The following is an 18078-nucleotide window of genomic DNA, read 5'->3' as shown; positions in this document are numbered from 1 at the left end:
TATATAAAAAATATTTTTTGTATAAAAAATATTTTTTTGTATAAAAAATATTTTTTTATGTTTTTATTTTCTTTTTTATTAAGTAAAAAGCTTAAAAAGGGGTCAAAAATATCACCCTAAGTCCAGAGGTTAAAAAACTGAAACCAAGTTTGAGCCGTGTCTTATTAAACTCTAGTTATTTTACGGATACTGTCTGTGGGAATAGTTTTAAAATAAACGGAAGGTTTTCCTAAAATTAGTTTAGGGATTAGTATTAATTAATTTAGAGCTAAAGTGACCGATTTTCGAAAATCAAGTCCCGCAGAGATCATTTTAAGACACGAGGACCGTTGCCTAAGCCTAATTAGCTTAGCCTTGTTCCATTTAATTCTAGTTATTTACGGGGTCTATCTGTGGGAATAGTTTTAAAATAAATAGCAGTTTTTCCTAAAATTAGTTTAGGGGCTATTAATTAATTTAGAGCTAGAGCGACAGATTTTCGAAAATCAAGTCACGCAGAGATCATTTTAAGACACGAGGACCGTTGCCTAAGCCTAATTAAGCCTTGTTCCATTTAATTCTAGTTATTTACGGGGTCTATCTGTGGGAATAGTTTTAAAATAAATAGCAGTTTTCCTAAAATTAGTTTAGGGGCTATTATTAATTAATTTAGAGCTAGAGCGACAGATTTTCGAAAATCAAGTCACGCAGAGATCATTTTAAGACAAGAGGACCGTTGCCCTAAGCCTAATTAAGCCTTGTCCCATTTAATTCTAGTTATTTACGGGGTCTATCTGTGGGAATAGTTTTAAAATAAATAGCAGTTTTTCCTAAAATTAGTTTAGGGGCTATTAATTAATTTAGAGCTAGAGCGACAGATTTTCGAAAATCAAGTCACGCAGAGATCATTTTAAGACACGAGGACCGTTGCCTAAGCCTAATTAAGCCTTGTTCCATTTAATTCTAGTTATTTACGGGGTCTATCTGTGGGAATAGACTCGATGTCTTCTTCCGGACTTGCTATCTCTCTCAACATTGACTCGAAGATACGGAGAAAATCATCGTAGCTAGAAGACACAAAATACATCATTTTTACTCGCAATTTTTTTCATGTAACCACTTAACTTAATTTTTTTGCTTGCAAATTTTATTTGTAACTACTTATTATTTTTTTTGTTCGAAATTTTTGTAAACACTTTGGTTTTTTTGTTTTTCATTGAATAAATTTTGCCTTAAACCTCGTTCTTTCTTTTCTTGAATTTTTTATATACTAGACTTGGTTTCAGTTTTTTAACCTCTGACCCCTTTTTTAAGCTTTTTACTTAATAAAAAAGAAAATAAAAACATAAAAAAATATTTTTTATACAAAATATTTTTTATATAAAAAAATATTTTTTATACAAAAAAATAAAAATTTTATTAAAAATTAATAAAAAATTCATGAAAATATGCACAAAAAGGTCAAAAAAATGATTATAAGTAAATCGATTGTTTTTTTTTGGCCCTAGTCTAATAACGAAACTTTTTATTGAACACAAGTTACCAGACCTAACGTCAGGCCTGCGGGCCCAATTTAAATTTAACAAGCCCCTGTTTGACTCGGGAATCCTTAATTTAAACTAAAGCCCGCTGTGGAGCCCCCAAAACCAGGAAACTTCGTCCTTAGCATGAGATTTCCAATGAAAGTCCACTCGCAGACGTCCACTTCTTCCTGCACAAGAAAAATTCGAATTATTATTTGGAAAAAGGCACATGAATAACTTGAAATTAATTACCTTGTACCGCTACAACCTTAATACGAAAATCCACTTGAATAATCTTGCATGATGTAACGTAAAATGTTCGGGCAGAAGACAAATTATTATTATTTGACATAATAGCACACGTGTAGCATTTAACTAAATACATTAGTTTGGGGAAGTAAAATAATACCATAAAAAGCCAAGCCTCGCCTTAAACCCGCTTAAAATCGTGTTTACTTTTAAAGGACAAAGCGTATAAGCAACTTTCTACCTTAAACCTAAATGAGAAATTTATTTAGATCCTACAAAACTCCCTCAACGAGTTGCCAAACGCTTTTCCCCTAAAAATATTTATAATTAAAATCATAAACTAGATGCCTTAATACCGCAAAGGGAATCTCACCCTTAAAATCCTGATTACGCGTTCATTATTCTTAAAAGGGAGGGCTAGGACCAGTGCTCACCTATACCATATTTCAGCATTTTATTTATGTCCTGGCGAAAAGAAAAATCCCTACATAGAAAAGGACACAAGCGCTTTCCTTCTAAGAATAAATATAATAATAAATAATAAACTAAATACCCCAATAATTGCCTACAATGTTTGACAGGCTGTCGAAATAGTCTTTTTGCTAATGAGATTCCCTTTAAACGGATAAAATCAAAGTGTAGACCTGAATTGAAAATGGAATTGTCCCCTTAATATCGCTAAAATTACTATTAATAAGATTTAATCACTTCACTGAAAGCCTAAAATGTCTAAATTGTTTTCCTACTGAGATTCAGTTTCAACGGATAAAATCAAAGTGTAGACCCGAATTAAGAAAGGAATTGTAATGGGTTCATTGACCTGATTTATTAGGGTGCATTTGTCAAATAATAATAATTCATTCTAGAATCCAACATCAATTTCTCCTTTGGAAACGGATGATAGCTAAAACAATAAAATCTGTTCAATTGAAACAATCTAATACAAAATTAAAATTATTATCAGCTTAAATGGGCACAAGTATTTTGAATAACATTAATTCCACTTTCAAATAAATCATTTAACGTAACTAGAAAGATAAATATTAATACGGTTTAGGGTCAGTCTTGAAATATTTGTCAATTAAACAATCACTTTGAATTACTTTTAAACCGACTAAAAGATTGAATAGTAGTAAAACCAGGAATAATTGCAACGCGAAATTAATTAGAAAAATTTAATCAGATTAATTTCAAATATTTTGAATAAGTGCGACATAAATGTGAATCATGAATACTGTGTGCCAAAATAAACTTCTAAATTCTTTCCAAGAAGCCATTTGGATACGGCTAACTTGTAACTACACAAATGGTGCTGTTACGGTGAAAACAAATGGGCTTGACACCCACAGGGCCGGAAATAAGAAAACTTTCATATAAAACATCTGTCCCCTCCTTTGACTAGAAAATTTATAGGACCTTGTCCACTAGTGTGTGCAAAAACTCCGCGTATCTCTAGTAGAACCACAGTTATGAACCTCCAAAGTTGGGTGTAATCATGGTGGGAAGGGGGGAGGCAAATAGGACCATAACATACTCAAAGGACATCCCCGTATCTCTAGTAGAACCAGAGTTATGAACCCCCAAAGTTGGGTGTAATTATAGTGGGATGGGGGGAGGCAAATAGGACCATAACATACTCAAAGGACATCCCCGTATCTCTAGTAGAACCAGAGTTATGAACCCCCAAAGTTGGGTGGAATGCTATTCCTATGGAGGGGGGATATTTTTGTGAATATTTTGCTTAATTACTCGGCCCCTGTTTGTCGTAACCCTGGGTTTCTAATATGGTTGGATGGGGGGGGGCAAGTAGGATTATAACATACTCAAAGGACAAAAACGACTAATTCCTTTGACTAGAAAATTTATAGGACATTGTCCACTAGTGTGTGCAAAAACTCCGTGTATCTCTAGTAGAACCACAGTTATGAACCCCCAAAGTTGGGTGTAATTATGGTGGAAAGGGGGGAGGCAAATAGGACTATAACATAGTCAAAGGACACCCCCATGTCTCTAGTAGAATCAGAGTTATGAACCCCCAAAATTGGGTGGAATGCTATTCCTATGGAGGGGGATATGTTTGTGAACATTTTGCTTAATTACTCAGCCCCCGTTTGTCGTAAACCTGGGTTTCTAATATGGTTGGATGGGGGGGGACAAATAGGATTATAACATACTCAAAGGACAAAAACGACTAATTCCTTTGACTAGAAAATTCATAGGACATTGTCCACTAGTGTGTGCAATACCTCCGCGTATCTCTAGTAGAACCACAGTTATGAACCCCCAAAGTTGGGTGTAATTATGGTGGAAAGTGGGGAGGCAAATAGGACTATAACATAGTCAAAGGACACCCCCATATCTCTAGTAGAATCAGAGTTATGAACCCCCAAAGTTGGGTGGAATGCTATTCCTATGGAGGGGGATATGTTTGTGAACATTTTGCTTAACTACTCAGCCCCCGTTTGTCGTAACCCTGGGTTTCTAATATGGTTGGATGGGGGGACAAATGGGATTATAACATACTCAAAGGACAAAAACGACTAATTCCTTTGACTAGAAAATTCATAGGACATTGTCCACTAGTGTGTGCAAAAACTCCGCGTATCTCTAGTAGAACCACAGTTATGAACCCCCAAAGTTGGGTGTAATTATGGTGGAAAGGGGGGAGGCAAATAGGACTATAACATAGTCAAAGGACACCCCCATATCTCTAGTAGAATCAGAGTTATGAACCCCTAAAGTTGGGTGGAATGCTATTCCTATGGAGGGGGATATGTTTGTGAACATTTTGCTTAATTACTCAGCCCCCGTTTGTCGTAACCCTGGGTTTCTAATATGGTTGGATGGGGGCAAATAGGACTATAACATACTCAAAAGACAAAAACGACTAATTCCTTTGACTAGAAAATTTATAGGACATTGTCCACTAGAGTGTGCAAAACTAGTATCGCGTGTTCATGGTTAAGCTATCAAAACTTTGGGAAAATTTATTTAGTTTTTAAAAATAGTATGGGACATTTTAAAATGTTGTAGCCTGTGCTTATTACCGGTCCTATTTTTCACTTGTAACTCTTAATTCCTATTCGGTTACGATAAAACTTTGGTATTTAATTTAAATTAGCCCTTAATATATAAATAAAATATTTACCTGCAAAGATCTCTTTAGCCACCGAAAGAGGCAAGAGCTTCCTTGAATCCGTGATTCCGTGGTGTCAACGTGGTCCTTAAGCCTTGGTAATTGTAGCACCAGCACCAGCTGGTGTCAACGTAGTCCCGTAAGCCTTGGTCGTAATTAACAGATGTATTTGGCACGGTGGACCATAAATTTTCCACTTGAAACGCTTCATTTTCGATCGGTTGCGATAAAACTTGGGTATTTAATCAAAATTAACCCTTAAAATATAAATAAAATCAAAATATTTACCAGCAAAGATCGCTCAGAAAATCACAGCATCTAGCTCCCACGGAAATCGCCCCGAAAAGAACCCAGAATGAATAAACTTATTGGCTGAAAACGTGCACCGCTAGATGGCGCTGCTGAAGTTAGGCAGACTTCAAAATATGGCGGGAGCGTGCGTTTCAATTTTACTGTTTCTATTTTCTAATATAATTAATAATTTAGTTAATTATAATTTAATAATGTCTTCTCAACAGCCCAAAATACTTTTCTCCACTTTTGAAAAGTGGTACTGGAGTTTATGGATTCCTATAGCTGGAAAAACCACCCTATAAACATGTGTGTCTAATAAGTCGAAATCTGAAATCATAATAATTAAACTAATTCCTATGAAAGTTAATTCATTTTACGTTGATCAAAAGTTCTGAAATGAAATGTGTAATATATTCCAAAATCTTTGTTTGTTTTTGGCCTAATTATTCCTGTTCTTAATTAGATAATCCTCCTTGGTGTATGGTACTACCAGGAGTTCATATTAACCCGAAGTACGAAACTGGTTAAAAAGCCACTAACAACAAAGTTTCGCCGTAAAGCTCAGCGGATTCATACACCGATTAACTCCAAAAGAAATAGTTACCCCATTTTTTAGCGCTTACGCGCATTAACTTCCACACTTCCGGTTTAGCACTATTTTTATCTTGTGATTTTGAGAGCGAAAATGGCTCACGTCTGCTTCTGTCGGAACGATGTAAATTAAGCCTTGGCTAAGAAGTTGGCTTTTAGTCGGGGTTTCTAGTTTTCTACAAAACATTTAAAGGATCGTCAATAATGTTTTGTTGTGATGTGTGTGAGTGAGAATTCCGTGGTTAAGTTAAAACGGTTTGGACAAATTTATTCGCGGTATCTTTAATGTAAGAATTGCAACGTGTTTCTACGTCCCCCATATCGCCATTTTTCTTTTCAACGGAGATCCCAACCAACGGAAGTTTTGGAACGAAAACCAAGGAGCATAGATACCACTACGATATACTGTAAGGTTGTATGTCCATAAACAGGCTAATCCTTTCTATGCGCAACGACAGAATCTTGTTGTTCGCGATTTTTACCATTAGCTTTATGGCCGGTTTCATACTTCCCTTCCGAAGGGGGGTTATTATGAACTCCTGGTACTAGTCACATTACAGGATTACACTAGAGCGCGTGCAGCCAGCGTGATCAAGTGGGCTATGCCATGACGAAACATTCTTTAGTTTGAGTTCGTTGATACGGCCACGGCCAACTCCTCGCTGACTAAGTTGGCCGTGAGACGGCTTAGACTAGGCTGTCGTCGTCGCGAATGAGTTTTTTGAACGAGTCAGTGCGTTGCAATAGTTGCGTAGTAGTATCTCTATAGGTGGATATAAATTCTATTTAAATTGAATCAATCGTTCGTAAAAGAATACAAGTACTTAATTAAAATGAGCCTGCAGTGGACCTTAATCGCTACGTTTCTTTATTCGGAAATCGGTGTCATCCTGATTCTCTTGCTTCCTTTCATTTCCCCAAAAAGATGGCAGTCCCTCTTCAAGTCCAAGTTTGCAAAATCCATTTCGAGTCAAGGAAACATTTATTTCCTGGTTTTTATCATCATTCTCGTCTTATTCTTCTTGGACAGTATTAGAGACATGTACAAATACGCGGCAACTCGCCAGTCCGACTCCGATGGGCACGCTCACCTTGACGCTGAAATGCAACACAACATGAAGCTTTTCCGCGCGCAAAGGAATTTCTACATCGCCGGTTTCGCCTTATTCCTGTCCTTCGTCATTCGACGTTTGATGAGTTTAATCATCACTCAAGCTACTCTCTTAGCGCAGTGCGAGGCTTCTATGAAACAAGCGCAAAGCGCCACGCAAATGGCCGAGAAATTAATGAAAGAAAATGACAAGAAAAAGAAGGAAGCTGGTGAAAGCGCCGATAATCACGGCAATGCGGAACGAGAAAATTTTGAAAGTCAAATTAAAAATCTAGAAAATGACTTGAAAGAAGCCAATCGTGAGAAACAACGAGCTTTGAAGGACGTTGATGCCATGAAAAAACAAGCGGAATCCTTAACGCAGGAATACGATCGCTTGATGAAAGAGCATACAACCCTACAGAAACTGTCTGCTGGAGGAGCTGCAATCAAAAAAGATGATTAAACTGATCTTTAATAAATAAAACCCTTTGTTCTTTTCACCCTCTTTAAAATTACGTCCAGCCAGCTAATTTCTGATTATGTATCCAATAATTATAGTTTACATTACGAAGCTCTGTCAGTTTGATAATGATTAAAATATTTAACCAAATGACATGGAATTTATTAATTTATAATAATCATGCAATAAAGCTAATTATCGAGTGTAATTTAAATTTGTTTCTTTTACTTTCAATTAAGTTTAGCATAGGCTTATCAATTTAATAATGTTTTGGGAATTAATTACAATTAAAGTAATGTCTATGCATCTGACCTTCAAATTGTTAAAATTTGCCCATTGGCACGTAAAGTGCTAAAATTTCTTATCTGCTATGACGACGAGACTTACCACTTATCTGATATAAATCAATCACTGTATGATAACTGATTTTGAAACTTCAATAGGTAATACCTATTTATCTGAAATGTACGATTATAAAAAAATGTAGGGTATATTAATAAAAATTAATTTCTATTTCGGAAATTGTTTTTCTCTTTATTTTTGCAATCAATTACTATATAAAAAAGGCAAATACCTCTGGCTTATTTTAGAAAGAGTCTGAGAGAGAGAAAAAAAAAACCATTTCAAAAATAATTGCAATTGCAATTGCCTTATGCAAAAATATCCGTATACCTCATTCGCAAGTGTGTCGATCATTTCCCCGATCTAAAACTATGGGCTTACAATTAGTCAATTACATCCATCATCTTTGAAAACATTAAAAACAATTTACGTAATATTTTAAAATCCCCAATGTTCCGTCCAACTTCCGTTGGTACATTGACCTAGGGTCAAAAAAAAAAACCTTCGCCTATATTAAATCACGGTAGTAGGTTTTCATTTGCGTTAAACTGTTCGATAAGATTATGTTCCATGAAAAGTGCCGAACATGGACTCTCATGGAACAAATTACCAAGAATGCTTTCGCGTAATGACTTTAAACGAAACTACAAAGTACAAACCTACAACTTGATGCAAATTAAAAGTGTCTGTCGTATTTTATCACGATACCAGTCAATTTCCTTAAGTAATTAACCCAAGGTTTTTGTACTTACAAGAAGTTAGGCTATCGTAATTCGTAACTGTCCACAATTCATATTTGAAAAGGTACAAGGACGAGTAAATAAATTAAAACCGACATATCAATTTAATAAAATAAAAAGTAACGTCGTTACGGTCGTTTTTCGTTTAAAAATCATCAATTCTTTTGGCACTATTCCTTAAAAAGTTTAGAAAGTAAAATTTAGACGTCGGCCAATTAAGTTGAACTTTAATTATCCAACAAAATAAAAAGTATTAAAAACGCTTAAATTGATATATCGTTTTAATTTAATTTAATTTAACTTTCAAACTGTACAAAAACAACAACACTTAATTGGGGCAAAGGGAAGTAGTTTTTACTTCCTTAAACCATGGAGGAAACACTTTGTCTTTTCGTTTCGTTTACGAATATAATAACATTTAATTATAAATATATTAAAGGGGGTACTACTCTATCCAGCGAGGCTTCTTCGTATAAAGATGAAAATTTAATTTACCATTTGTAAAATTAAAATTAGTTTTTTGTCTTCCTTGTCCTTTTTTAAACTTTAAAGGACCAGTCTAAATAAACCTTGTCACACAAGTACCCAATTTATGTACACTACCGAACTCGGAATAAGTTGATGATGGGAACGATAGAATGAATGAATGACGAAACGGTCAAACAAAAATTATAACCCTATCGATTGGAATCGTCCCTCAAAGAGTTGATTTTAGCGCAGATTTTTAAGGCAGGCCCTAATTTCATACTCATGGCAGTCATTAAATGGTCCTCTTTAAGCAGCATTAAGGCTTGCCCGTCTATCTCTTGCGAACGAAATTCGTCAGCGTAGTCCGAACAACCAGGTAGATTTCGAACAAATTCGACCACCTCTTGTACCTGTTAAGAAATATGAAATCAACAATGCCTGAGTCGAAACTCTTAAAGAGAAAAAATAATAAATTACCGTCCACTTGATGGGGTTCTTGGAAATGAACCCAGAGGCACCTTCGGGCATATCAACTTCCATTTCTTCTCTGTTACTGGAAGGGGTTGTCGGTGAGACGGAACTTTCGGGTCCCGATGGAGTATCAGTCGTTTCGCAGTCACCTTCGGGTTCAAGAATGGCTCCACCCATTTTTCTGGTTAAAAGACCATCCATGGAATCATCCCCCATGGGAAGACCATCCATACCCGATATCAGCACGTGATTGGACTCTTGGCCGTTTTGACCCGATTGCTGTTGCTAAATTGCGTTTAAATTTAAAAAAATTAAAAGCCAGAAAAATGTTAGAAAATGTAACTTAATTTAAATAAATGCAATCTTAAAAAAAAAAAAAAACACGTACCCATTCGTCAATGTTATAGGACATTCTGCTGTTTTTCCTCCATCCTTTACGAGGTTTAGTACTTGGGGACTTTCTTTTCTTCGCTGCTTTACCAGTTCCAGTTTCTATAGAAAATGAAAGATTACATAATTTTTCAATGACGGGTTAGAAACTTGCCACTTTCTTTAAAACGTAAAAATAAAACTGTTCCGCAAAAATACATAAGGCAAGTATCCTTCCCCTTATAACAACAATCATTAAAAAAAAAGCGTAAAAACTGAATTGTTTTAAAAAAAAGGAGTCAAGACGCGTAGACAAAAAACAAAATTGAACCAAACAATTTTTGGAGTAACTTGGGATGCTTCTCTTGTATCGTTTGTTTATTTATTTATTTTACCCAGTGTGGCTTGAGAAAGGCCCGTTTGTTTGTTGCAGGCAAGATTGTATCGTTTCGAGCAGCTTTTCGAACAGAATCTCTTGGACTTCTTGAAACTCTTCTTCTTTCCTAACTTTCCGCAAAACTCGCACTTTGCGAGTTCATCATCCTGGACTGACGATTTATCGAGATTCTCTGTAGTATTTATAGTCTCTGTCGGAGAGAGAGAGAGGAGACCACGGACCAATTTGTTTCGAAGAGAAAATGGAACGAAAACAAGGGGTCACACAAAGGGTCGACACCTCAGATTTAATTTTATTTAAACGCATTCACTCCTTTTTTTAAAACAATTATTACACCATGCGTCATGCCTACAGTAAAGATTTCCTTTGGAAGTTACGTGTACGGCACCATCTGAAAATAAATATCTTATAACACCCCTAACTGGTAGCGTTTTACCCACCTTTAGCGGTAGGAACGGAATCATCTTCAACAACGGGTTTCTCATTGTTGACGGTGTTCAATTTTGAAGTACTCGTATCAGTTAGAAGAGATGACCTCGTGACCTGAAAGCGAAAAATAGTAAAACACCACGGACAATTCGTAGGTACCATTAAGAAAGACTTACTGGAAATGGTTCGGATCCTTCCTGAATAATATATCCCTCAATAACGTGAGTAAGTACTTGCGGTTTAACAATGGCCTTCTGAGGCTGCTTGTCTTTGACAGGTTCCGCACTATTATTATTCAAGTTTACATCGCCGTCACCAGTTCCGGTGCTTTTCTTGTCCAACTGAGTGGAAGCGTCATCGCTTTTGTTATTAGCAACAATGGAAGAGTTTTCCTTTGAAGTAACCTCGGACTTATTTTCAGGAGGCTGCGCGGTAACCATAGCCGAAGCCTGTTGATGTTGATGATGATTTTGCTGTTGTTGTTGCTGAGGAGCGACAATCTGAGGTGGTACGAGTGTCCTCTTTTCCGTGTTGGTCGATGCTGCCACAGAAACAATCGGAATTGGCGGTGGGGGAGGGGGAGGCAAGTGAACCTGTTGCTGGGGAGCAACCACGGCGGAATTGTTGGCATTGTTAGGATATGAACTATGGTTGTTGTTGTTTTGGTTCAAAGACTGGTGCGTCGGCGAAGTGTTTGTCGAAGCCGTCACCATCTTATGGCTATTTTGAGCCATCACTATATTCACTGGCGCCACACTAACTTGAGGAGGAGGAGGGGGAGCCGGTGCGATGTTGACGAAACCCATCGTGCAAGCCTCTATCTTTTGAGCCGTTGTAGGATTTTTGGGTTCCATTGATGTGGACGTTGATGTAGTTTTCATTTGTATCGAAGCAACCCTCATCTCAGTGGCGGGCCTAGTTTGATTGCACGCGTCGGCTTTCTGATGTTGCTGTTGTTGCATTTGTTGTTGGTGCGCCTGCTGCTGCTGCTGTTGCTGTTGCTGTTGTTGTTGTTGTTGCTGATGATGTTGATGAGCGGCAGCCTGTTGTTGTTGGAGATGATGTTGAGCAGCAGCCTGCTGTTGCTGAAATTGATGTTGTTGTTGTTGTTGTTGTTGTTGTTGATGGTGATGTTGTTGTTGCTGTTGTTGGTGATGCTGATGTTGTTGTTGTTGTTGATGGTGTTGGTGTTGTTGTTGCTGATGATGATGTTGTTGCTGTTGTTGGGGTTGCGGGGCAATTTGATGTGTAGCTTGAGTTTGGGTTTGCGTAGTTGCCATTTGCGGAATTAAAGGTCTCGGCATGACTTGTTGTTGAACCCCGACACTTCTAGCATGTGCTCGGTTACGAGGTTTAGGCTGTAAAGTTTCACCTTATGGTTACAGTGATGCTAACAAAAATTGGTTCCCGTCGAAATTGTCAAGAACTGATCAGTTAGTTTTGCGCTTTTACTAAATATTGTAGTCAAGATACACCCGTTTATGTCAACGAATCTAGATATGCCTGCCCTTAGCCCATTTCCAAAGACACCAATATGACAATGAAAGGGAATTGTAGTTTTTGTCCATGCTGTCCGTTACACTCATTAACTTGTTTATATTTATTTATTTATATACGTTTTCATCACTTGACACCCATGCAACTGGGGCTTACCTGTATTCGAGAGGGGGGTACATGCGTTTGAACCGTGAGTGCTGTCGTGACGGCAGTCTGGGTGGCCACCGAACTAGCCGGACGCGCCTGAGGCACACGAGAGAGAGAGACAGAGAAATACGTCCCGGACAGCATGAATGTTTTTATTTTTACCGTGCATGAAAAAAGGGTGGGACAGGAAAGTGAAAGAATTTTTTCTTATCAAAAAAGGATGGTAAGAATAAAATTTTACAAAAAAAAACCATTAAGTATTTTAGGGTGATTCGCGTAAAATTTGATTGGGAAGACGCAAAAGAAAAAGTGATTGAATTTTAAACGGAGTTTTGGGTACTTTAAAATAAAGAAGAATAAAGAATAAGATGAGAAATTATATTAACCTGTTTCTGCTTAGTAACTTGCGTTTGCTGTTGCTGTTGTTGTTGCTGCTGTTGCTGCTGCATAGGAGCTTGCTGAACGTTGGCTTGGGCCGCAGCTACAGGAACAGCGTGCATGGTTTGCGTCGGTGATTGAATGAACATATCGGACTGCTGACTTCGAAAGAAAATGGGGTTGGGCGTCAAGAGAGCGGATTGTTGCAGGCCTCCGGCGGCTGTCCAGGTGATTCCTTGAGGCAATGACCCCAGCGCTTGAAGAGGGCCTTAAAGTGTAAATGATAACGCGGAATTTTTTGAGCTCTCCCCGGCGCCGCTCGAACAAGGGAGGCTTCAATAACGATCGTAGTAGTTAAAATATTCACCTAGTAAAGCGTGGCTTCCAATCATGGTAGCCGGTGCCTGACTGGTAATCAACTGCGGCGAAGAAAGCTGTTTCAGTTGGGTACTCGATAAAACCTGTCCGCTGGTAACGGGCTGGGGGAGAATCGGTGATTTTGGTTGTAATGTGGCTTGCTGATTCATAATCTGCAAGTCCAGTTCTTATAACATCCTCGTCAAAAGAACGAGCGTTCTTAAAACGAAACTTACAAATGGTTTCCCCTTTTGTTGATCAGCCAAAGACTTATTGTGCGAGGGCATCAAGGAAGGTTGGTTTGACAGCATTCCCAGTTGTCCAATCATAACAGTTTGACCACCGGCTTGCTGCGCGAAACCAGCTTGACCTTGTAGCATGGCGGTAGATCGAGCCGCTGCGGTTAACATCTGACCAGGCATACAGGTCTTGGCCCCCGTGGTTATCATTTGACCCGAAGCTGACACTAGATTTGCCGAACTGATGGTCACTCCGTGAAGGGATTGGTAATTTTCCATGTAGTTTTCGTTCTGTCGATTTTGAGAGTCCAATTTAATAAATGTTTCGATAGGGTAAGCGAGAAATCAAATGGACTGACTCCTTGCATGGAAGAAGCTGGAATAAGAGTCGGACCCCCTTGTCCAGGTCCCTTGTGATCCATATTGGGTTTCCCTTGTTGCAACTGCAAACTAAGTCCTTGAGCAGCCCCTAAATTCTGTAAGGTAGATGCCATTGCAGGCTGGAGAGTTAAATTGCCAGGAAGAATCATTTGCTGTTGCGGAGCGTACAGATGTTGTAAATAGGTTTGGTTGTGAAGAGGTTGCTGTATAACTTGCACCTTCAAATCAAGCAAGTTCTAAATACTCCGGCTAATTTCAAAGGCATCGAAAACGGCATCCGACAACAGACTAACAACTAACCTGAGGAAGAGGTGAAGGATGCACGTTTGAAATACTGGTATTTGACATATTTTGTTGCTGAATTGAACAAACAGGAGCTGAAACTGGTATGTTACACATTGACTGTGACGCTGGCATTTGAGTCATATGCGTCATGGAGTAAACTGGGGCTGAAACAGCGACTGAACCAGCGATTGACCCCATTGAATGTGATGGTTGGTTCATTGACTAAGAAGTTATAAGCTTACTTTAAATATTCTACTCGCGACAGATTCTGCGTGGTTATTTTTAACACTTGTAAAATAAGTTCTTACTTGAGAAACCATGGGTTGGGAACACATCGCTTGCGATACCATTGGTTGCGAACACATTGTTTGGGAAGCCATTGGCTGTGAGCACATAGGCGATTGCTGCTGCTGTTGCTGTTGTTGTTGCTGCTGTTGCTGTTGCTGCTGTTGTTGTTGTTGTTGCTGCTGCTGCTGCTGTTGTTGCTGTGGGGGATTTGGAGCTTGCATTTGTTGCTGCTGCTGGGGAGAAGGTTGCATTGGCATTGCATTTTGCATGGGAGGTGGCATGGGTGAAGGTGTGCTGCTAGTCGGTGTTGGTGTGGGTGCACCACCTTGGGGGGTTCCAACTAACGGAGTTGATGGCGGTGTTGGTTGGTGAGGATTCATCATATTCCCGGGAGGTTGTTGCATGAGCATTGGCGTAGCCGAATTGCCCGTTGGCATGTTTTGTTCACCACTCACCGAGCACATTTGAGAAGCTGAGCCAGGCTGTGGCGCCGCGTTAGTTTGAGTGTTTTCGGGATTCATGTCGTTATATTATTTATGACCCTCCTCAGTTCAACCCACTCATTCGTAAATAATCTGATTCGTATGAGCCTTGAAATAAATAACAATAGTCGTATTTGATAGGTGTTTATTATTCTTTAATAATTTAAACATTCATTTGAGGCAGCGAGCGGTGCGCAAATGCCTCCACGTCAAACTATATAAGCCTATATATGCGTGAAGAAAGCGGGTGATCATTATTTGGGTAATTTAAAAATCACACCGGATATCGTAAAACTTGACGACTCAAGGCCTAATCGACCCTAATTAACATTCACAAACGACTCGCGGAAAAAAGCAGCTCCCTATATTGCCTCCAACCCCTACTACAACTGGAGAGCGCTGCCAGAGCCGCCATGCTAAAAGGCCGAAAAAACGCGGCAAAGTGACGTAAGTCTACAGTATGATCTACACGGGAAAATGCAACGCCACCGAAGGTGGTACTCCTAGAAGTCAAAGAATGAGGGGTTGAACAGTTATCAAAATATAGCCAAACAGTTGACGATATTTGAAATTTTGAAAACCTTTCTATGAAAACAAAATTAAAAACACCACTTCAAAAATCATTATCGATAAAACCTCTTTAACATTTTATCAAACCCTCTTAAAACTTGAAACTTATAATACTAAGACTGTTCGACCCCTCAAGTTATCCATTGAACGCGCTTCGTGCAACGTAGAAATGTTAGGGGGAAACGCGAAAACGCCATTAGAGAAAGACGCACGAAAATCCGCCTACTGTAGCCTCAGCTCTTCAGTCTTCAGAAACGGTGTAAAACATTCGTGTACTGAAAATTGCGACTGGTATGAACTACACTTGTGGGCGGTGCTTATAAAAATTCGGCTCGTATGCTTTTTTTTTGTTTTGTTCTTTCTTTCTCTTGAAAACTATCTTGCATTGAATTTTTTTTTATACTCTAAATCCTACTCGAAAAAATAAAATTGGTTTGTTGACGGAAGCCTGAGTTTGGCGGTCAATTTTATAAGATATTAAATTGTTTATAAACAATAGAATTAGACGAAATTAGACCTAAAAATCAATATTAATAGACTGAAAGCTAGAAAAATTATCCAAAAGAAAATTAAATAATATGGTAACTTATTTCAGTTAAAAAAAATAGGTCCAGGCTAATAACCTAGAAATTTTTTTTGGTACGAAGTACAAGATTCTAGAATACAAGCAAGAAGAAGAGTGTCTACGACCGCGAGTACCCCAACAAAAACGCGCGCGTCGCGCCGTAGCCTCCCGGCGTGACCAAAGATTGTACAGAGTTGGCCTATTTCAGTGCTAGAAGCCAAAGAGACCCCCTCAATTCGACCCCCCCTTCATTAAAAAATGCTTTACCGTGCTAAAATAGTCGAATTTTTGCCGTTTTTTAATCTTTGAATTAGATATAATTAAGAATATTATTTAATTAAAGATAAATTAAGTTTAAATCTTACCTTTAAAGCCCAAATCGTCGAGGAACGCAAAATTTTCAACACAGAATGGTCGCGGCAAAGAGAGACTAGTCGAACTGGTGGTAGTGAAAAATAAACCTTTGCGCGGGATGGCCTCTATTGGCTGGGTTTCTAGATAGTCTCCTATTGGTTGGCTACGGAATCTAAGAGCGTGGCCATGCTCCCTTACACGAATTGAACCAACAAGAATCCCCCCTCACAGTCTTAATATAAATCTAACCAATCCGCTTCGTCTATGGGAGGAAAATTGATAATTGGTTAGAAGGGTCCATTTTGGAATTCTAACAAGGGGTGTCGAGTATTTTCTTTTTCTAAAAACCCTTCAGGCTACGAAAAAAAAAAAAAAAAAATACGGCAAACATAATGAGAAAAATTTAGAATAGTAATTAATACATACAAACTAGTCGGTAGAATAAGAAACAATAGGAAATTACTTAATTTCAAAATTATTTTAAATCACATCGGACCCAAATGAAAAAGGATAATTTTTGGGGGTTAATATTTGAATGCTAATTAATTTTATTTTAATAAGAAATACATAAATTTACGCCAAAAAAGGCTAAAATAAAAAATACAGACAACCGCCAATATTTTCTTCAAAAAAAAAAAAAAAAACCGGAAAAATTCCCTTATAACCTTTAAATGACGTCACGCAACAGTTGGCGCCAAAACTGCATTGATAATTTTGCTTTTTCCTTTTTCCTTCTTTCTTGGTTTTAAAATTCAGTAGAAAATGTTATTCAGATTACAAAAAAATGTTATAAAAGTGAGAAGACGCTTCGGGGTAGAAATAACAGACGGATTTTTATTAAACTTGTTTACTAGATTCTTGGATTTCTATCCCTGGGCGCTCACGATTGTGCCCAAACGAAAGATGGATCATTTTTAATGGTCAGGAGAGCTGCACCTTTGTATTTCGTAGAACGGTAGAAACAAGGCGAAACTTAGAAAGGACGGGTATGGTAAAAGGCATATCACATGATCCCAACTCCCAACCCCAAATAGTGATGATCCCCAACAACATGCAGAGACCTAGCGAGCGAGGGCAGGGGGTTCCTCATCTTCCATTATTTCTACAACACAAAAATATTCCAAGAGCGTCTCTTGGTCCGATTATCTGAGAGAGACTGTTCTTTCTTTCCGCCCAACACCACCCTCGAAGCTCCCCCAACCCCAACTCAACCCCCCCCCCCCCACTTCAGTTCCACCCATCCACCGTTTTCCCAATAGAGATGCCACCAAGGTGGGTGAGAGGAGAGGAGTGTAGAGTAGGGGCTCGTTAGATCCCTGCTAGAGCCTTTTTCCCATGAAAATCCTACAAGAGATGGTTGAGAATTCTAGAGTGTACCAAAGTGCTTTGGATGACTTATTTATTTATTTAGTTCAGTACAGGTAAGCCATTAGAGCTTGGTTAGTACAACCGAGAGAGATTAACGATTTAGTTATACAGAGATTAAAGCAGATCGATTCCAATAGAGCTTTCTCTGAAGCCTAATTGTAACGTAGCCCATGCTATTTGCCCATAGAACCAACGCGGTACCAAACATGGCCGTCCACTATCAAAGCTAAGCTTGTGACGTTTTATTTAGGCACTAACGTCACAACTCTATAAGGCTTAGCACCACTTTACTAGATAGAGAGCTTTGAGAAATAGTTGAATTTATTTCACGGATCACCTACTTTCATCTCCAATTTAATGACGAGTTTAATATCTCCATGTAAGGAAGTAAAATCAAGTTACTTATTAGACTTCAGTTCATTACTATTTCATATTTTATCGCAACATAGAAGTTAATTCGGCGACCATTCGTCATTCGCTGACTCGAACCACTTGTCGTTTGCAATCATTGAATTAGTCAAACCAGTGAAATCCTCTCAACTAAACTGACAAAGGGCATTTTGAGATACTCAAATAAAGTCTCGAGTAGCCATTATTGATATCCTCAGCCATCTAACCTATAAACT

General features: G+C 38.3%; 2 protein-coding genes across 6 annotated transcripts; one reads left to right on the top strand and one right to left on the bottom strand.

Annotated features, from left to right (window-relative positions):
• The first annotated feature begins 6432 nt into the window (after positions 1 to 6432).
• LOC149702497 (B-cell receptor-associated protein 31) lies at positions 6433 to 7539 on the top strand. Its single transcript, XM_089866330.1, has one exon. It carries the CDS (start codon positions 6606 to 6608, stop codon positions 7326 to 7328), a length of 723 nt encoding a protein of 240 aa, XP_089722456.1. The 5' UTR covers positions 6433 to 6605; the 3' UTR covers positions 7329 to 7539.
• A 1136-nt stretch (positions 7540 to 8675) lies between these two features.
• LOC149702496 (uncharacterized) lies at positions 8676 to 17280 on the bottom strand. Of its 5 annotated transcripts, none has more exons than XM_089866310.1 (13): positions 16096 to 17280; positions 14134 to 14703; positions 13841 to 14047; positions 13519 to 13758; positions 13157 to 13450; positions 12931 to 13042; positions 12572 to 12831; positions 10718 to 11899; positions 10553 to 10655; positions 10111 to 10302; positions 9735 to 9838; positions 9353 to 9631; positions 8676 to 9285 (listed from the first exon to the last, which is right to left on the bottom strand). In XM_089866310.1, exons 2-13 carry the CDS (start codon positions 14632 to 14634, stop codon positions 9085 to 9087), a joined length of 3675 nt encoding a protein of 1224 aa, XP_089722436.1. In that variant the 5' UTR covers positions 14635 to 14703; positions 16096 to 17280; the 3' UTR covers positions 8676 to 9084. The 5 variants fall into 5 exon arrangements, with proteins under 5 accessions (XP_089722436.1, XP_089722434.1, XP_089722435.1 ...); XM_089866308.1 differs by having other exon boundaries at positions 12931 to 13093; positions 16096 to 17279; XM_089866309.1 differs by having other exon boundaries at positions 12572 to 12819; positions 12931 to 13093; positions 16096 to 17279.
• Positions 17281 to 18078: the final 798 nt, after the last annotated feature.

Source organism: Phalangium opilio, unplaced genomic scaffold, assembly GCF_054372755.1.
Source record: "Phalangium opilio isolate 3A_F unplaced genomic scaffold, DU_Popi_V2 ptg000017l_1, whole genome shotgun sequence".
In the NCBI taxonomy this organism is placed as follows: domain Eukaryota; kingdom Metazoa; phylum Arthropoda; class Arachnida; order Opiliones; family Phalangiidae; genus Phalangium; species Phalangium opilio.
Note: the sequence above shows the minus strand (reverse complement) of the source record. Positions and strands in the feature narration are given on the sequence as shown.

What these genes read in the sequence shown, in the direction of transcription:
- LOC149702496 (XM_089866308.1), bottom strand. Translation starts at nt 14,634, where the DNA reads ATGAATCCCGAAAACACTCAAACTAACGCGGCGCCACAGCCTGGCTCA. An exon ending in ATCCTTCACCTCTTCCTCAG is followed by an intron (nt 13,759 to 13,840) that starts GTTAGTTGTTAG and finishes CTTGATTTGAAG; the next exon opens with GTGCAAGTTATACAGCAACC. An exon ending in CCTTTCTCAAGCCACACTGG is followed by an intron (nt 9,839 to 10,110) that starts GTAAAATAAATA and finishes CATTTTCTATAG; the next exon opens with AAACTGGAACTGGTAAAGCA.
- LOC149702497 (XM_089866330.1), top strand. Translation starts at nt 6,606, where the DNA reads ATGAGCCTGCAGTGGACCTTAATCGCTACGTTTCTTTATTCGGAAATC.